Source organism: Mus pahari, chromosome 3 (assembly GCF_900095145.1).
Source record: "Mus pahari chromosome 3, PAHARI_EIJ_v1.1, whole genome shotgun sequence".
In the NCBI taxonomy this organism is placed as follows: domain Eukaryota; kingdom Metazoa; phylum Chordata; class Mammalia; order Rodentia; family Muridae; genus Mus; species Mus pahari.
Window position 1 is genome coordinate 143,390,903 of NC_034592.1, and position 18,352 is coordinate 143,409,254.

The window sequence follows — 18,352 nt, forward strand, 5'->3', positions numbered from 1 at the left end:
TCAGCCTCAGGTGTGTTCCTCAGCTGATCTTCTGAGTCTCTCTCTCTCTCTCTCTCTCTCTCTCTCTCTCTCTCTCTCTCTCTCTCTCTCTCTCGCCTCCCTAAGAAAGTATTTTGCAAAGCTAGAATTCAAACAGTGGGGTAGGGTTCTAAGTTCTCAGGCATAGCCCTGATTATACAAGCAGAAGAGACTTGGGCTGTAAGGCTAAAGAAGCAACAAAACTGCTCCTGAGATTTTCTTTATTTGTAAAAGTTATACATTTTGATGTATAAAATTATCTAAAATAGAAAAAATATCTCACTGTGAGGGTGAGCACAGTGGCTAAAGCCACTTGCTATGAAACTTAACCAGAGATGATCCTAAGACCCCATGGCAGAGAGCAGTGATTTTCATGAATTGTTCTCTGATCTCCATCCATCATGTTTATGCATGATACAAATAAATGAGTAAATATATGTAATAAAATAAAATTAAAATGTACCTTGGGATTTTAGAATCAATTCATAAGATGTCAGTTTTAATACTATCAACTACTGACTTCAGCAAAGTTAATTACTATCCTTGCTCTCTGAATAATGGTTGTAGAAAAAAAAATATATAACTAGTTTACTAGGAAAAAACAGCACATGAAAACAGTTTGAACTATAAAACCAAGGTATAATCAACTTATATTAAACTGCTGTTTCACTGAAATTCCAACTGAAAACCTATTCCTTCCTTCCTAGCCTAGTCACACACCAAAAGTTCCAGGCCCCTGATCTCCATGAAATCTGAAGAGTATTCATGCTGGGCATGGTGGCACACACCTTTAATCCCAGCACTTAGGAGGCAGAGGCAGGTGGATTTCAAAGTTTGAGGGCAGCCTGGTCGACAGAGTGAATTCCAGAACAGCCAGCGCTATACAGAGAAACCCTGTCTCGAAAAAAGAAAATGAAAAAAAAAGAAAAGAGTATTCATGCTATAGAAACACCCAAGTGGAAACCAGCAGTCTTGGAAGGGATTCTATTAGAGTTCCCTTGTGTTTAGCCTTCTTTCTGAACTTTGTTCAGTCTCCTTTTGGTGTTTTCATGTGATCTATATCCTTCCCAGACCCACTTCAATCTAAAACTGGAAGAAGTATAGATAAGAATGCTAACTACGACAACCTGACTAGCTAGAACATTCCAGAAAGATGATCTGTGCAGCATGTCAATTTCAAGCTACTTATTCTAAGGTACAACTGTCCCAAAGGCCATACCACTATAGAAAACACATTTTCAAAAAAATCTTAAATCAAGTTTTTTTTTTTTTCAGAAAAAGAAAAGTGATGATAGTTAAAAACAAAATAAGAAAAGACGAGGAAGGCGAATGAACGGCAGTGAAATGATGATGCACACCAAGCAAGCAGGCAGACACTCCCTGAGCCTCAGCCTGGAGCCTCGGCTGCGCTAGACACCAGCAAAGCCAGTTATCTGCCTGTCTGTTTCTCCTAAAGCTGAGGCTATAGGTGTTTGTGGGGGGTTCCTGGCTTGTTATATGGGCACTGGGACTAGAACATGGGTCCTCATGATTAGAGAGTAGGTGCTTCTTAACCACAGAGTGCTCTCTATAATAATAGTGTGTTCTTTACTTAAAACAGGTTTTAATACAAGCTAGTCACACTTCCAATGTTCAATCGGCACATGGGTCATCAACGTCTATACCGGGTAATATAGTTCTATTCTGTTCCACTGATCTATCAGCCTATCTTCACAGCAAAACTTTCTGATAGCTTAATTATAAAGTTTCCACTGTTTTTCCTGTTTACATCTGATAACATATTTATACGGCATCACCTTACAGCAGATGAGCATGCAGAATGGAAGCAAATCAAAATAGAAACAAGGAAGTGGGACCTATGAAGAAAAGGGAGGTAGGATTACGTATTAGTTTAATGACCTGTATGCTAGGAATAATGCGAGTGGGGACAGGAAGGAAAATAGTAGTAATACTGTGTAGGCTGCAGATGGGATGGAGAGGTGGAAACTTCAGGGGGTGCAGGCTCCCCACACTAGGTCTTGCTGCAGAATGACAGCAGAGTGAGTCTAGTCATAGCTCTCACTGAACCTGGAGTCCACAGACTAGCAAGACTGGTTAGTTGAATGGCTGCCAGGTTATGTTTATCTCTGTCCCCCTTCCTAAGTACCAGAGTTACAAGCCAAAAGCCAACTGGCTTTTATGTGGGTGCTGGGGACCACACTAAGCCTTCCTCCTTGTACAAGCAGTCACCAACAAAGCTGACTCCATAGTCCCAACCTTTTACTTCTCTGCTTTTCTGTGACAGTCAGGGCCTCTAATTCACTTGATAATATAAATGAATATACTGAGAATTGTCTTCTCACTCCCAAATCCTAAGAAAATATATTAAATACTGTACTATTTAATACGTTATAAGCCATATTTTCCCCCAATAGCTCTTGAAATGTCATCTTTGGTTTCCAGAATATAAGCTATGCCTAGATAAACATTTTCTTCATATACTCCTCCTGCTTAAGGTTCACCAGACTGTGAGTCTATTGCTGATATTTGTATCAGTTTATTAAACTCGGTCATTAATTCTGTCTTCGACTGTTACTCTGCTCACATTTCTTCTCTGCTTAAGAGTGAACTCAGATGGGCCTTTACACTAAATCCTGCTCCTCTTCATGTTTTGCTCTTATCAAGCTGTGCTACATTTAGAAAAATTTCATTGATGTCTTCATATTCACTAATCTTAACCTCAGTTGTATCTAACCTGCTTTTAAATCTCCTTGTAACCTGAATCTTATGAAGTGATTTCATAATTCTGAATGGTTGACTTGTCCTAACAGGCTTAGTTCTCTATTGGAAATGTATGTTGTCCATCTTTCCCATAATCTATCATTCACAGTTATTTTCAAGTTCTTTTCTAGTTACCTCACTAATTGTGCTATGTCTGTTTTTGAGGAACATCTACTTATTGTTATTCTATGTTGGACACTGAGGATAAAGAATATAATAGCTGCAAGTAATAGTGTCTGTCACAGTGTGAGGAAGAGGGCAGACCATGCCATCTAGTCAGCTGAGTTGGGTAAGGCCTAGGACACTGTTAACCTTTAATCCAAAGGAGAAAATGTTGGAAGGGAAAAAAATCTCCACATTCCTAACCATTCAAACAGCTTCACCTTTCCTGAAGGCCTCAGTCTTTCCAGCCAACCCTGATCCTTAGCTTCCAGCACCATTAAGTACCTTCAGAGAAGACAACTAAGGACTGTGAGCTCACCTCTTCATTGCCCACGATTTTTAATTTCTATTTCTAATTTCTATGTCCACAGCTATCAAATGCCTTGAACAATATGCTTTTGCAACCTATCCTTTTCTGGTTAACACCGGCTTACTGTGACCTAGTGCCCCTTATCTGGTATCTTAATCACTGCTATGGAGACACCAGGACAGAGGCAACTCTTAAAAAGGACAACATTTAGTTGGGGCTGGCTTACAGGTTCAGAGGTTCAGTCCATTATCATTAAGGAGTGAAATATGGCAGCATCCAGGCAGGCACGGTGCTGGAGGAGCTGAAAGTTGTACATCTTGTTCCAGAGGAAAATAGGAGAAGACTATCCTCCAGACAGCCAGAAGAAGGGTCTCAAAGCCCACCCCCACAGTGACACACTTCCTCCAACAAGGCCACACCTCCTAATAGTCCCACTCCTTGGGTCAAGCACATTCAAACCACCATCCTCAGCAGGGCAAGTCTTCTGACATTCACTTACATTCATTAATTAGGTGCAGGAGGTTTCAGTTTAAGGTTTCGTTCTCTCTCCTTTTTTTTTTTTTTTTTTTTTTTTTGGTCTACACTAATTTCAAAATGATCTCATCTAGTTTCATGATTTTAAATATTAACTTCATTGTGATGCTTGCCAAAGTTACACATCCGGATCAAAACGTCTTTCCAGAATGCAGACTCATATTCTGATTATTTCTTGCCATCTTTACTAAGCTATCTTAAGGTATTCAAATATAAATGTCTGAAAATTAAATCTTGGTCTGATAAATTAACAAGTCTACAGCTCTAAATCCTGATGCCTCAATCCACAGTTCTCACCTGAGTAAAAGGAAACTCTACCTTCTCCAGTGTTCAGCTCCCAAATCCTGATTAATCGCTGCTCCCTCTCCCCACACTCATATGTAGTGGTCTGAATGAGCACGGCCCCCACAGGCTCATACACAGGCATGCTAAGTCCCCAGACCAGATTACTTGGAAAACTAGGAGGTATAGTCTTAGAATAGGTGTGGCTTTTTTAGGAGAAGCATGTTGATGAGAGTAGCCTTTGAGAGTTCATAAAACCCAGAGTCTTTCTCTGCCTGCCTACAGATCAAGATGTAGCTCCCAGCTACGACTCCAGTACCACGTGCACTGCCATAATGGACTAAATCTCTAAAATCATAATCTGTTCAAGCCCTGTTTAGTACAGATTAGCAGGAAGCACTCACTGACATCACATACATGCTAAAAAATTTTTTCTTTTTCTACTATCAAATATTCTTTTATTTTTTACTTACAAAAAGAACAGGTAACATGGATTCTAACAATATTCTTAACAGTATTTTAGTAAGGTCAAAACTAAGGACATACTAATACATGGATGAGGAAGGCACAGAACTTTACTCTTAGAAGGCATAAAACATTCATAGAATATATAAAAAAATCAAGTTAAAAGAAGCTGGAAATTCAATTCCAATACATAAACATTCATATATCTATCTCTCTCTCTCTCTCTCTCTCTCTCTCTCTCTCTCTCTCTCTCTCTCTATCTATCTATCTATCTGTCTGTCTGTCTGTCTACATGCATGCAGTTGAAGGATCAGCACCAGAAGACTCGATGGCTTGTTATATATAACAAGACATTTTAGGCATAACCAACACTCAGGTAACAAAATAGAAGGACTCTGGCTATGCCTTCTCTCAAGTCTCTGTCCCACCAGGATAAAATCATTATAAGCCTCTCATTTATCTGAATTTTTTTAGTTTTGCTATCCATGTAAGAATTTCCAAATGACAAACTTTAAACAAATCACTGAGAACTAAGCCAAATATTGTGGCACACACCTATAACTCCAGGCTTCTGGGGAGGGTAAGGCAGAATTGATACATTCTAGGCCTGTGTTACACAGACTATCTCAAATAATAAAGAACAGGGGTTTTCTTTCTTCTTTTCTTGCCCATTTTCATAAAAAGAAAATTTAAAATGTACATTTCTAAAATACTCACTAAAGAAAGAAGGAAATGGAATATCGGGATCTTTTTTCCCTCAACTGAGTTTGTATATAAGCAAGACCATGTATGTATAAACATTGAGTGTACACAAATACACAGATATAAACTAAATCTGTCTGCCAAACGCTCTATAAGAACCCATCTGTTCTTAAATGCTTCGTTTTCTCAAATGCCTTTTTAAATGCTTCATGTTCAGAGAAGACCATTTTAATTCAAACACTATGTATTAGAGATTCCTATTATTTAGAAATTTTTCACAAAAACGAAAATCCCTCAAATTTAAAATATTGTTTACTCCCAACAACTAACCATGCCACTTAATTTTCTCTAGCTAACTATCAACATGGGTCTAAATGGAAGTTCAAGTTTTCACCAAGTGCTACAGAACACTCAAAAGTGGTTCTGAGCTTGTCCTGGCTCTTCAGAAATCTCACCAAAGAAAGAAATGATAAACATACTTGTCTTAGAATGTCTCAGAGCAAATGCTTAGTGTGGCGGTAACTACAAGTCCAGTCTGAATTTACAAAGTGAGACCAGTTTGGATTCTGGAGTAGGCAAGGATTTAATTAAGCCCCAATGGCGGATGGGACAGTGTGTAAGAGGAATGGAAGAAGACAGGGTAAAAGGAGTCGAAGGATAATTGCTTAGGATTTCATCTAGAATCACAGTATATAGAACAGAAAGGGAGAAGAATGGGGTGGGGGGAGGGTTACATGAGTTTTGTCTGATATCAGCAGTTAGGAAGTATGCAAGAGACACAGATTTTCAGCAATTCCCCTTGTATTTTAGGGAAAATCAGTCTGGGATTAGATTGGTAAGGACAGAGAGTTGCAGCAGAGAATTAAGAAAGAATGCTGTAGAGATTTGAACATTCACCTGAGCATAGGCTAAGGGCAGAAACCAAGTGTGAAGAGAACATGTGGAGACTGGTTCCGTACTTCATGAAGAAATTAAGAGCCAGGAAACCATCAAACCTGGCTGTCTTAGTCAGTGGTACTATTGCTGTGATGAAACACCCTGGCCAAAGCAATTTGGGAGGAAAGGGTTTATTTGGCTTACACTTCCATACTGCTGCTCATCACTGAAGTAAGTCAGGACAGGAACCCTGAGGCAGGAGCTGATGCAGAGGCCATGATAATTACTGGCTTGCTCCCCATGATTTGCTCAGCCTGCTTTCTTATAGAACTCAGGACCACAAACGGGGGGGGCGGAAATGGGCTGGGGCCCACTCCCATCAATAACTAGTAAAGAAAAGGCCCTGCAGGTTTGCCTCCAGCCAGATCTTACTGAGGCATTTTCTCAATTGGTCAAATTAGCATAAAACAAGCCAGAAGTCTGGCTAAGAGTTGAAAGGAGCACAACAGTGCGCATGTTCAGAGTGATGTCACGGCATGGAATCACACTAGAGAGTACACAAGAACAGCAGCACCAAACAGTAGTGGGGGATCTGAAGGCCCAAGTGATTGCATCATAGGTAAGAAGTATGAACGTCACTGGGAAAAACATTCGAGTATGAGGGAAGGAGGGAACAGGAGCCTGGCAAAGCAGAATAATCTTTCTTGTCTTTTAACCCAGGAGTCACACAAAAACAAAAAGAAAGCAAAGCTATTTAAATAATGAGTTTGAATATATTCACTCATTAAATACATACATACATAAAATGAAGTATATGTATAACTACTAACACCAAGTTGTACCTAAGTGAAAATTATGAAAAATTAAAAATTGATCCTGTTCTGCAAAAGTTTATAATTTCTGTTTAAGGGGCCAAAGAAGAGCGATACTAAAAAAAGCGAAGGCAATGAAAACCCATCCGATGCTGTGAGTGGTTCAGGGTTCCAGCTGACTTGACACTGCAAATGAACACAACTGTAACATTAAATAACATAGAAGACAGAGGTGCTGTGAGAGGCTCCATCTAAGAAGGCTGAATTTAAACATACAAACCTGTCTCTGAAGTAGCTCATGGTTTACAAGAAAAAGTGAGTTGGCAGGTATTCAAAGGACAGTGACAAGGATAACTGTATTAGAATGTTCTGCAGCAGAGCGGGGCAATCTCTAGTTCAGGGGGAGCAGGGACAGTCTCAAAAGGGAAATGGAGCCCAGCCTGCTGTGCACGGGAAAGGCCATAAAAGGAGGCACTGAGTCAGAGAGATGAGTGCAGAGAGTAACATGGCAATTCTATGAGCTGACACTTCATTTAAATTAAAGCCTGTTTACTCCGAAAGATGAAATCACATAAACTACACAAATACTTGGGAGGCCAAAACTGAGACAGTCTTGAGCAACTGGATAGATGTCACTGAGCAGGCCTTTTTAAAAAATGTGGCCCCAGCTGTTCTATAGACTAGTTTGGCTTCTCAAGTACATTGCCACAGTAGCAATCAAAGGGTCTTATGTTCACCTTCCTTAATGATTTGTTGTGCTTAGAGGATTGTCCAGCATCCCAGAAAGGATACATGCTTTGTGTTAGCTTGGGAAATTGGTTCAGATCCCATCAAGAACTCCACATGTAAAAGCAAATGTGGAAGGAACATTTTGGTTCTGCAGCAGCTAGGTCTCTGATGTTGAAAACCTCTCAATATGGAAGGTTGTTCTCTTCTTCCACCATGTGGATTCTGGGGGTTGAACTCAGGTTGCCAGACACAGTGGAAAGTGCTTTGACCTACTGAGTCCTTTTGGAATTTTTTTGGACATAGGGTCTGATTACACAGCCCAGGCCAGTCCAGAAGTTGCCATGTAGTCCAGGCTGGCCTCAAACTGATTGGTGATTCTCTTACTGCAGTCTCCAGAATGTCAGAATATAGATGTGATTTACCATTCATAACCAGCAAGAATCTTACATTCTAGTGACTTAAAACCAACCAACCAACCAGCCTTAGAGGGAACACATCTCAGTAAAATTATATGTCGTGAAGGAAATAAGCAAGAAATAATCACTGGGAAGAGAAACAGGGTTCTACTTTAGATAAAAGAGGCAAGAAAGATCTTTCTACAGAGACTGCATTTTATGTGAAACTTAACTGAGGGTGGTCCACTTATATAAAGTGTTGATAGAGACCATGAAGGCAAGCCAGCACAGGTCAAGGCTATAGATGGGTAGATGGTGTGGCTAGCTTTTCAGCTGGAGAGCAACAGGAGGTAAAACTCTCTTCTGCAGATTGCTATCTGGTGCAGTGGACAGAGTGTGATCATGAGGGTGCTGTTGAGGAGTTTAAATTTTATTCCCAGTGCAGTAGGAAGCCACTGAAAGGTTACCACTGGAAGTTAAGGAGATCTAACTTAAGCTACAGTGAAGGGCCATAGAACAACTCTGTCATGTGGGTGAGGGCATGCAAGGGCTGTACCTCAGCCTGCCAGGCCAGAGTAGAAGCAGAGAGTGCAGATGTCCGGCCAGCTCCCAGAACAGCAATTGTTTCCCCATCATCATCCACCACTTTGAAGTCCAGGTCCTCATTGTATTTTCTGCGCTTTACTTGCCGTCCTGAGCGCCTTTTCTGCAGAACATACACACTCATCAGGGCTGCTGTGAATCAAAAGCAAACATTTTCACACAAACACCATCATCTATAATTAATGACAGGCCAAGCCCGATTTTTGTAACTTCTCAAAGGAATCTTCTCCTCTTTTAAAAATGAAACTAACATAGCATGGGAGAAAGTAATGGTATCAATCTCTGAACTGTCTGCAGAGTCAAGGGAGGGAGATGTGCTTTCATCGGCGTGGTAAGGATGTGTCACCCTGTGCCCCCTTCTCCCTCAAGGCAGCCAGGCCGACTGAACACTGAGCTGGACTGGAGGAAGGAAGCTTATTCAGGCACAGGTACTGCAGTGCAGGATTATCAGTCAGTGATAAGTGCGTGGTCAATGAACACAACTAGGAACAGCTTCGGAGAACTGGCTCAATAATTAGGGGGTGAGAAAGGGGGTATTTATGACCCTGGGGAGGTGCCCAGGGTCTCTGGGGCAAGGTTTATGTAGCCTGGTATTACTGGCCAGGGCAGGCGTGTTGGAAGATACTTCATCTACACACTCAGGGGCTGTAGAATCCAGGGGTATTTGTGGGAGAGACCATATGCAGTTGACTAAGGAGTGAGGCCTGATACCTATCATAAATTCCAGCTTTATGGAGTCAGGTCGGGAGAGGGGAGATAGCCAACATCTGCTGTCCTCCTGTGTGAGGTATTGAGCTGAAAAACCTTGGTCCTTCCTCAGTAACCCTAGGCCATTACAGTCCCACAGTGATGTTTTTAATCCCTTCTAAGGCTTCTAGTCACAAGCAACAAGGATGGACGTGACCTCTCAATTCTGTCTTTGAGGTCCACTCAGATTTTTTTTATATGGTGCTAGTTTTTACTTTTTTCCAATTCATATAACCATCAACTCCTAAAAATGTAGTATGAAAAATTATTATTATTATTATTATTATTATTATTATTATTATTTTGTTTTGTTTTTCAAGACAGGGTTTCTCTGTGTAGCCCTGGCTGTCCTGGAACTCACTCTGTAAACCAGGCTGGCCTCGAACTCAGAAATCCACCTGCCTCTGCCTCCCAAGTGCTGGGATTAAAGGCGTGCTGCCTAGCTGTAGTGTGGAAAATTAATCAAAACAAATTTTATTGGGACTTAGACTGAGAATCTCATACACCTATAAAGCGGAGATTTTAACTATGACAAAATCATAAGTCACTGTGTGAGGAGGCTTTTAACTAGGCAGCTTACAACTCTCAGGCAGAGTACACAGCAAAGTAATATAGTGATGTCCTCAAACAAAACCAGCAAAGGCCCTGTCTCCACCTAGCCCTGGTTCCAAGCAGAGGAAAGTGGTCACAGGCATCACGGCCCCACAGACTCCGACTTTAAATACCACAGGCCAAACAAGGTACACAAAACCCCAGCCGCTTGTTTTTCTGAAGGACAGTCTGGAGCATCTGTGCGCTGCTATCACTTCTTTACCATCTCACCTCTACAAGGTCTAATGTCATTTGAAGGGTTGGTCTTCTTTTTTAAGACTTATTTATCTTATGTATATGAATGCTCTATCAGCATGTGCACCTGCACGCTAGAAGAGGGCACCAGATCACATAAACGGGAGTGAGCCACCATGTGGCTGCTGGAAACTCAGGACCTCTGGAAGAACAGTCAGTGCTCTGAACTGTTGAGCCATCTCTCCAGGCCCATCTGAGGGATTCTTAAAACAAACAGAACAAAAAACTTTTCCTCATTTCCACTTAGAAATCACCATTCTACAAACCATTAACTCTGCCAAATGCTATCAGCTCAATATACTTGCTTTCCTGCCAGCACAGTCACCTAACAGCCACCAATTCTAGCTTACAGGCTATGCGGTGACTTTTGCTCTGACAGTAGATAAATATGCTGACATATGAAGACTGATGTTATTAAGCCAATGCCTGCCTAGAGCCAACATCAATGAGAAACTCAAGGGGACCTAGCAGTGTGGTCTTACTCTGAATGGTGCGCCCCAGTTCAGATACCTGCTGTGGATAGCAGAGGAAATGGCACTTTCAAATGTCCTAGAGAAGATACCTCAACTTAGAAAAGAAAATCACATATTGTTAGGAACTAAGTTAGATTGGCACTTTCTGTTTCTGTTTGGAAACTTCCCTTATCCTGCTGTGTGTGTGTGAGAGAGAATGTGTGCATATATATATGTATGTGTGTATGTATGTATGTATGTATGAATACATAAAATTTTTGTTAAGAGGATGTCTTGTATATCCTGGCCTAACATTTAGAGCACTACACGGTAAAACAGGTCTCTGAACCTTACACAGCCTGAATAACAACTTATTTTTTCACATCAACTGCCTTTGAAGACTATATGTATTATCAGACCTGGAAAAGGCCTGTGTATGGTCTGTGTGCTCAGTCAGTAAGCAGACAGAGCAGTACTTGATGACTAGAGACTAGACCAGTCCATAACCTCCAGCAGGTCCCCAGCCTCAGCTGTACCTGGCTGTCTGCAGACTCACTGGGCTCCTCAGGACTCTGCAGAGATGGGTTTGGAAGACTCTGGTCCAGCTCTAAACTCTCCACGGTGGTTTCGTTTTTCCTTTTTCCTTTCTTCTTTCTCTCCACTGGGGTTGGTCCTTGTTCCTTGCTACAAGACATTCAGAATTAAAACTGTTGGGCAGTTTTGAAAACTCATTGTTTAAGCTATGAAATCATACCCTAGAATTTCAGGACCAATGTGGACTTGTGCCAGAAATGTGGAGAAACAAGAGAAGAAACACCTGCATGGATTGAGGCAGAATTCACTTTATTCATTCCCCATAATGACTGCCAGGGCTATGATTAATGTTATAGGAAAAAACAGGAAATTCTCTGAAATCTCACTTTGAATTTAAGCCAAAGTCATAACTAGGAAGTTTGATTACTTCACTGACATTAAGAATCATCAAATTATAACATCCCTCTAAGGTACATGGGAAGAGTGAGCTCTGTAATCTGTCATCCTCTTCTTTTGAGCATGTTTTATATAGAAGGCCCAGAGTGAGTACTAGGAACTCAAAACAAGCACTGCCCTTGCCTTTGTGAGCATGGTGAAGTCCCCTAGAGCCACAGCCCAGGGCAATATATACAAGATTCACTGGACGTGGGCAGTATATGCTGCAAAGACCCACCAAGACCCTGACTGTATGATAAATTCTTTACATTTGACAAACACCTTGGAAATACTTTAAGTACTGAAACTCTGCTATTTCACCAAAGTCAGTGTTTTTAAGTATGACACCAAACTTAGAATTCATGTATCTCTCTTGTCCTTCCCAGATAATTTGATTAGTTTCTGTATTCCTGATTAATCTTATCCTTTATAAATACAGCAAGCACTCAATTAATACTTAAGTCTTAAAAATTTTAAGGAATGGATAAAATAGCTACATTAATGGATGGATTAATGGATGGATTATTTGCAGAGGCTCGAGAGATGGCTCAGCAGTTAAGCTTGTAACCGAGAGTTCTGAATAATACACAGTTCTAACATTCCCTGTTAACAGCACTGGAGACTGAGCAAAGCAATCTTACTTCTATAATCCTACTTTTCTTAGCTTCTACCTAGAAAAAAACTAACTTGTAGGACAGGGAAGGAAAAAGGAAGATATAAGTGTGTGAGTGTGTGTGTGTGTGTGTGTGTGTGTGTGTGTGTGTGTGTGTGAAAATAACCTATTTTAGCAACAAAATGAAACTTGATTCTATAGTAAAACACGTATCTACTGTAAGAACACACCCCACTATGCATTTATAATATACAAGGAGCTACCAACATACAAACTATATCAAATTCTAAACCTATCTCTCTTGTGTTCTACATGGCTTCATGAACTAAGATTTTTGGGAATCTTTACTTCCTATAGATTTTATTAGATGGCTTTCCAAATAGACACAACCACAATATTAAATACTGGATAGATGGGATTTCTTAAACTGCTCCCCTAAACCCACCTTGGCTCCCAGGTGTTTTTGAGAAGCACATGTTAGAGTTGATGCTGCTCTAGTGATGATCAAGTACATGATGTGTCACAGTGCCACACGATTCAGGTCTTACCTCACAGTGCCATACAATAAAGTTCTTATATCACAGTGCCACATGATGTAACTCTTACATCACAGTGCCACACGATTACAGGTCTTACATCACAGTGCCATACAATAAAGTTCTTATATCACAGTGCCACATGATGTAACTCTTCATCACAGTGCCACATGATTACAAGTCTTATATCACAGTGCCATACGATTACAGGTCTTATATCACAGTGTCACAAAATTACATGTCTAGCATCACAGCACTACAATTACAGGTCTTACTACTCTGTGCCATCCATTTGAGGTACTGGAGTATATCTATCAAAGCACATTATTTCAAGTAGTTGCTCATCCCATTTAAAATATTAAAACCTTCCAGGCAGGGCTGGTGAGATGGCTCAGTGGGTAAGAGCACTGACTGCTCTTCTGAAGGAACAGAGTTCAAATCCCAGCAACCACATGGTAGCTCACAACCATCCTTAACAAGATCTGACGCCCTCTTCTGGAGTGTCTGAAGACAGCTACAGTGTACTTAGATATAATAAATACATAAATCTTTAAAAAAAAAAAAAAAAACCCTTCCAGGCAGTGATGGTACAGTAAGAACTGTAGCCTTAGCAGGCAAGAATGAGTTACAATCATTAAACCAAGGACAGCTCCTGACCCTGGTCACAGCATCCATTGACAAGCAGAAGCTACAGACTCCAGCACAGGACCATTATTCCACTGGAGAAACAGCTCCTAAGAGTCTCAACCCGGCATCCCCCCAGGCTTTGATACTCCCACAAGTATGCTGCCAAAATACAGACACTACCCTGAAAAGGCTCATTTGCACATTTCATTCAACTTTCATAGTACCCACATTTAATTCCATCTATAAATAGAGAATAGATTTGGCACAGAAAATAAAGACACTGGTTAAAAGGCACTTGTTTTGGTACAGATGCAATCTGCTGTAGACAAAATCGAGCCAGATCTGTGCTGCCTTGGAGGCGTTAACTGTTAAATCTGCGCCACTGAAACAAAGACCAGCATAAGTTGGAGATAACATAATAAAAACCGAAAGGAATCAAACGTCTAAGATGAAGATGCAGTGTTTTAACAATTAAAAGCAACTGAAAATAGAAACCTGGTTTACAGAAGGGTCTCACATGCACAGCGAGGGCAGTTGCATGCACCACATGCTGCTTCTGACAACAACCTAACTCGTAGACCTTTGACCAGGCGCGCTCGGCCATTTAAGCAATAGCTCCTGAAATCTTGATAAGAAAATCACTAAATTCAGATCTTCATGTAACTCCCTTAGACCTCTCTGTACTCAATGCATTTTGTTGTTGAATTTTTAATTTGAGTACTTTTAAAAAGTGCCATGTCTTACTATGTAACACGGGCTAGCCTGGTAATCCTCCTGCCTCATCCTCCCAAGTCCTAGAGTTACAGGCCTAAGCCATAATGCCTAGATTCAGATGCTGATGCTTTAAATTGTCATAAACTGTTTTCTGAGAGTTTCTTATTGATAAGTCACATGACAGTTGGTGCAGTGGGCTATTTAAGACATCTCCAAAGTCTGTATTGTTACAAGTCCTGGGGTTCCACACTTTCTATAAGAAACCAACACAGATGAGAAGGTAAAACTTTTAAAGTGTTACTAAGCTTACAAAAATCTGCTCTAGGATGACAAAGCAAAACAAATTGGGAGAAAGGGGGCTGATCAAAACAACCACAACACTTCTTCTTTTTTTAGCTTTTTATACTTAGCTAATGTTAAATACATAAATTTATGCCTGAACCCCACACCCCACCACGAGGAAATTTCATTTGGGACTACAATTTTCAAAGGATAGTTAAAGAATCTGGTACACTTTAAGGACTACAATTTTCTTTTTTTTTTCTTTTTCTTTTTTTTTGAGACAGGGTTTCTCTGTATTGCCTTGGCTGTCCTGGAACTCACTTTGTAGACCAGGGTGGCCTCGAACTCAGAAATCCGCCTGCCTCTGCCTCCCAAGTGCTAGGATTAAAGGCATAAGCCACCACGCCTGGCTGGACTATAATTTTCTTAGGGCTCCTCTTAAGAAATCATCTCTGGAATGTAGTCAGAGAATTCCTTTTCTTAAGAAGCTATCCCAGTTTTCCCTAGACACAGCAAAACCTGAGAGGAGAAAAAGTGGACAATCCTCTACTTGGGCCAGCATACTGATTAATTTCTTGCTTTTCAAAGATAAAGACTAGAGAGACACTTGGAAGTAAGAACACATACTTTGCAAGCATGAGGATCTGGGTTTGAATCCCCAGAACCCACAGTGAAAGCCAGGCATAGCTGTGCGTACCTTTAACTGCCGCATTTGGGGACAGAGAAAGGGGGCCTAAAAGGCCAGATAGACTTCAGTGAGAGACCCCCCCATGTCAAGTCAACAAGGCAGGGAATGGCAAAGGAAGACGTTTGTCATTCCACTCTGATCTCCATGTATGTGTGCACAGATAAGTGTACTTGGACACTCAAGGACATATACAACGTGTACACACACACACACACACACACACACACACACAGAGAGAGAGAGAGAGAGAGAGAAGAGAGAAGAGAGAAGAGAGAAGAGAGAAATGAGTCATTCATTCTGACATGTAAACTTTCAAAGCTAGGCTCTTGCCTTAACCAACAACAGATTCATACCCAAGTTTCTAATAGTAACCTCTAACTTGGTGTGATGGTTTGTATATGCTTGGGGCAGGAAGTGGCACTATTAAGTGGTGTGGCCTTAATACTCTAGTCCTAGCTGCCTGGAAGCCAGTATTCTACTAGTAGCCTTCAGATGGAGATGTAGAACTCTTAGCTCCTCCTGTACCATGCCTGCCTGGATGCTGCCATGCTCCCACATTGATGATAATGGATAGAACCTCTGAACCTGTAAGTCAGCCCCAGTTAAACGTTGTCCTTATAAGAGTTGCCTTGGTCATGGTGTCTGTTCATAGCAGTAAAACCCAAACTAAGACAGAAGTTGGTACCAGGGACTGGGGTACTGCAATGATAGGCCTGACCATGCTTTTGTTTGGAAGAATGTTAATTTTGCAACTTTGGATTTGGAAAGCAGTGGAATGCTTTAAATGCTTAATGGGCCATCCTAGTAGGACTATGGAAGACTCTGTTATTTGAAATGATTGAATGATTTGAATTATGCAGCCTTGGCCCAAGAGGTTTCAGAGCAGAAGAATTTCAGTATGTGGCATAAGGACTGTTTCTGTGGTGTTTTGGTGAAGAATGTGGCTACTTTTTGCCCTTGTCTGAAAAGTCTGCCTGAGGCTAAGGTGAAGAGACTCAGATTAATTGCACTGACAAAGGAAATCTCAGAAATGCCCATCATAAACTTTGTTCTCTGGTTAAATCTTGGGAAGAGTAGCAAGCTGAGAAAGGAAAAATATAAAATATATGGTTTGAGTGTTAAAGGGACACCAGGAAGTGAAATGGAGTTGAATCCTGTGTTCTAGGAGATAACAGACTAAGGGAGTAGGACTTTGGGGCTAAATTTTGATCCAGGCATGGTAATACACACTTTTAATCCCAGCAGATAAAGCCAGGCAAATACTTGAATTCAAGCCCAACCTGGGTTAGAGCAAGTTATAGATGAAGAAAACCTTAAGTCCAGGTGTGGTGGTACACACCTTTAATTCCAGGAGACAGGCATGAAGAGCTCTGAGTTCAAGGTCAATCTACAGAGCAAGACCCAGGACAGCCAAGTTTAGGCTGTGAAGGAGTTGGAAAACAAAGGGGCCATGTTCCACCTCCTGCAGAACTTGGCAGCTGCGGCCATGTGGCTCTGGCTTTAGAGTGAAAAATAGAAGGGACTACTGGGACAATTGGTGCTGGTTAGCTGGAGCTAAGAAATTAGTGGTGATTAAGAAAAAACGAGCATCACTGAGGTGAAATCTTCTGGGAAATGTTTTCTGAGAGCACAAAGAGGCTGTGTTCCAGAGATAGCCAAGGCTGCACCTCATGCTGCAGCTGGACTTAGTAATGTGTAAGAGTCACCCAGGTGATACTGGTGATGTGAAGGGGTCATGCAGAGCAGCTGAGGCTCAGCACTGTGAGAGGCCATGGAAGGCCATTGGTGAAGGTGCAGCCCCAGTTGCAGTTGGTGGCCCAGGACTGAAGGAATCATGCAAAGGAGTCAAGGCTTGGCACCACAAAGAGAGCCTATGAGAGGCTGTTGATGAAACTTAGTTGCAGTGGACCCCAGTGTATTGGAGATGCCAGCACCATGGGATGATCACCAAGAACAGCAGCAGCAGTGGAGTGGATCAACCTGAGCTTAGAATGCTACAAAGGGCAGAGCTGTAAAAATGGTGCCAGCTCTTTGGAGGAGCAGAGAAGATCATGTGTGGATCCCAGACATTGAAACAGAAGCTGTAACATTCAAGTTGCCTTGGAGACCCCAAGATGTTTGAGATGCCAGAGTCATGGGCTATCTGCTGATGAAAGCTGCTAACAGGGAGTGGAACCAGCCCAGGAGAAAGAGGTTTGTTGCAGTCAACAAAGATGAAAAAGGAGACCTGATAATTGCTTTGACATCAGACATGGAGATTCAGAGTTTGGAGTGTGCCCAGCTGATTTCCTGTCTTGCCTTGGGGATGAAGCTCAGAAGAGACTTTGAATTTTGGACTTTTAACTTTGTTGAGACTGCTACAGACTATGGGGGACTAAGTTGGACTAAAATGTATTTTGCATTATGGAATGTTTAGGTATGGTCCCATAGACTCATGTATTTAAACAAGCCTATGGGAGCCAGGAAGTGGAATGTGATAGTTTGTATAGGCTTGGACCAGGAAATGGCACTATTATGTGGTGTGGCCTTGGTGAAGTAGGTATGTACTATGGGCGTTGGTTTTATACCATAGTTCTAGCTGCCTAGAAGTCAGTAGTATTCCACTAGCAGCCTTCATATGAAGATGTAGAACTCTCAGTTCCTCCTGCACCAGGCCTGCCTGGATGCTGCCATGTTCCCAGGTTGATGGTAATGCACTGAACCTCTGAACCTGTAAGCCAGCCCCAGTTAAATGTCCTTATAAGAGTTGCCTTGGTCACGGTGTCTGCTCACAGCAGTAAAACCCCAACTAAGACACTGAGTTTTAAAGCCTGTTCTCTTGTTCAGGAGCAGACAACCTAAAGAGCTACAGACAAAGTCTTCAGGTACTCACTTCCTTTGTATTGAGTAGGAATGCCAGAAAACTAGAACATTGGACAAGCTGTGCTTTACAGATTGAAGCGGACATCTTCAAGAGAAAGTCTCTTAGGAAAAAGAAAGTTCACAGAGATGTGAAAATAAATGTAAGATGCAAAAGCTGCAATTAAGAACAGCAGCACCTACTGCCGGGTGTGGTGGCCCACACCTTTAATCCCAGCACTCAGGAGGCAGAGGCAGGCAGATTTCTGAGTTCGAGGCCAGCCTGGTCTACAGAGTGAGTTCCAGGACAGCCAGGGCTACACAGAGAAACCCTGTCTCGAAAAAAACAAACAAACAAACAAAAGAAAGTTCCCAGAATCCTCTTTGCACAA

At 41.5% G+C, this 18,352-nt stretch overlaps 1 protein-coding gene across 2 annotated transcripts in view; it reads right to left on the bottom strand.

Annotated features, from left to right (window-relative positions):
* The window catches only part of Chd6 (chromodomain helicase DNA binding protein 6), a 112,143-nt gene that overhangs the window by 84,687 nt on the left and 9,104 nt on the right, over positions 1-18,352 (bottom strand). For both annotated transcript variants that reach the window (XM_029536310.1, XM_029536311.1), the window contains exons 3-4: positions 11,230-11,377; positions 8,602-8,751 (exon numbers count right to left, since the gene is read on the bottom strand). In XM_029536310.1, coding sequence (XP_029392170.1) covers positions 8,602-8,751; positions 11,230-11,377 — 298 coding nt within the window. The remainder of the gene's footprint in view (positions 1-8,601; positions 8,752-11,229; positions 11,378-18,352) is intronic.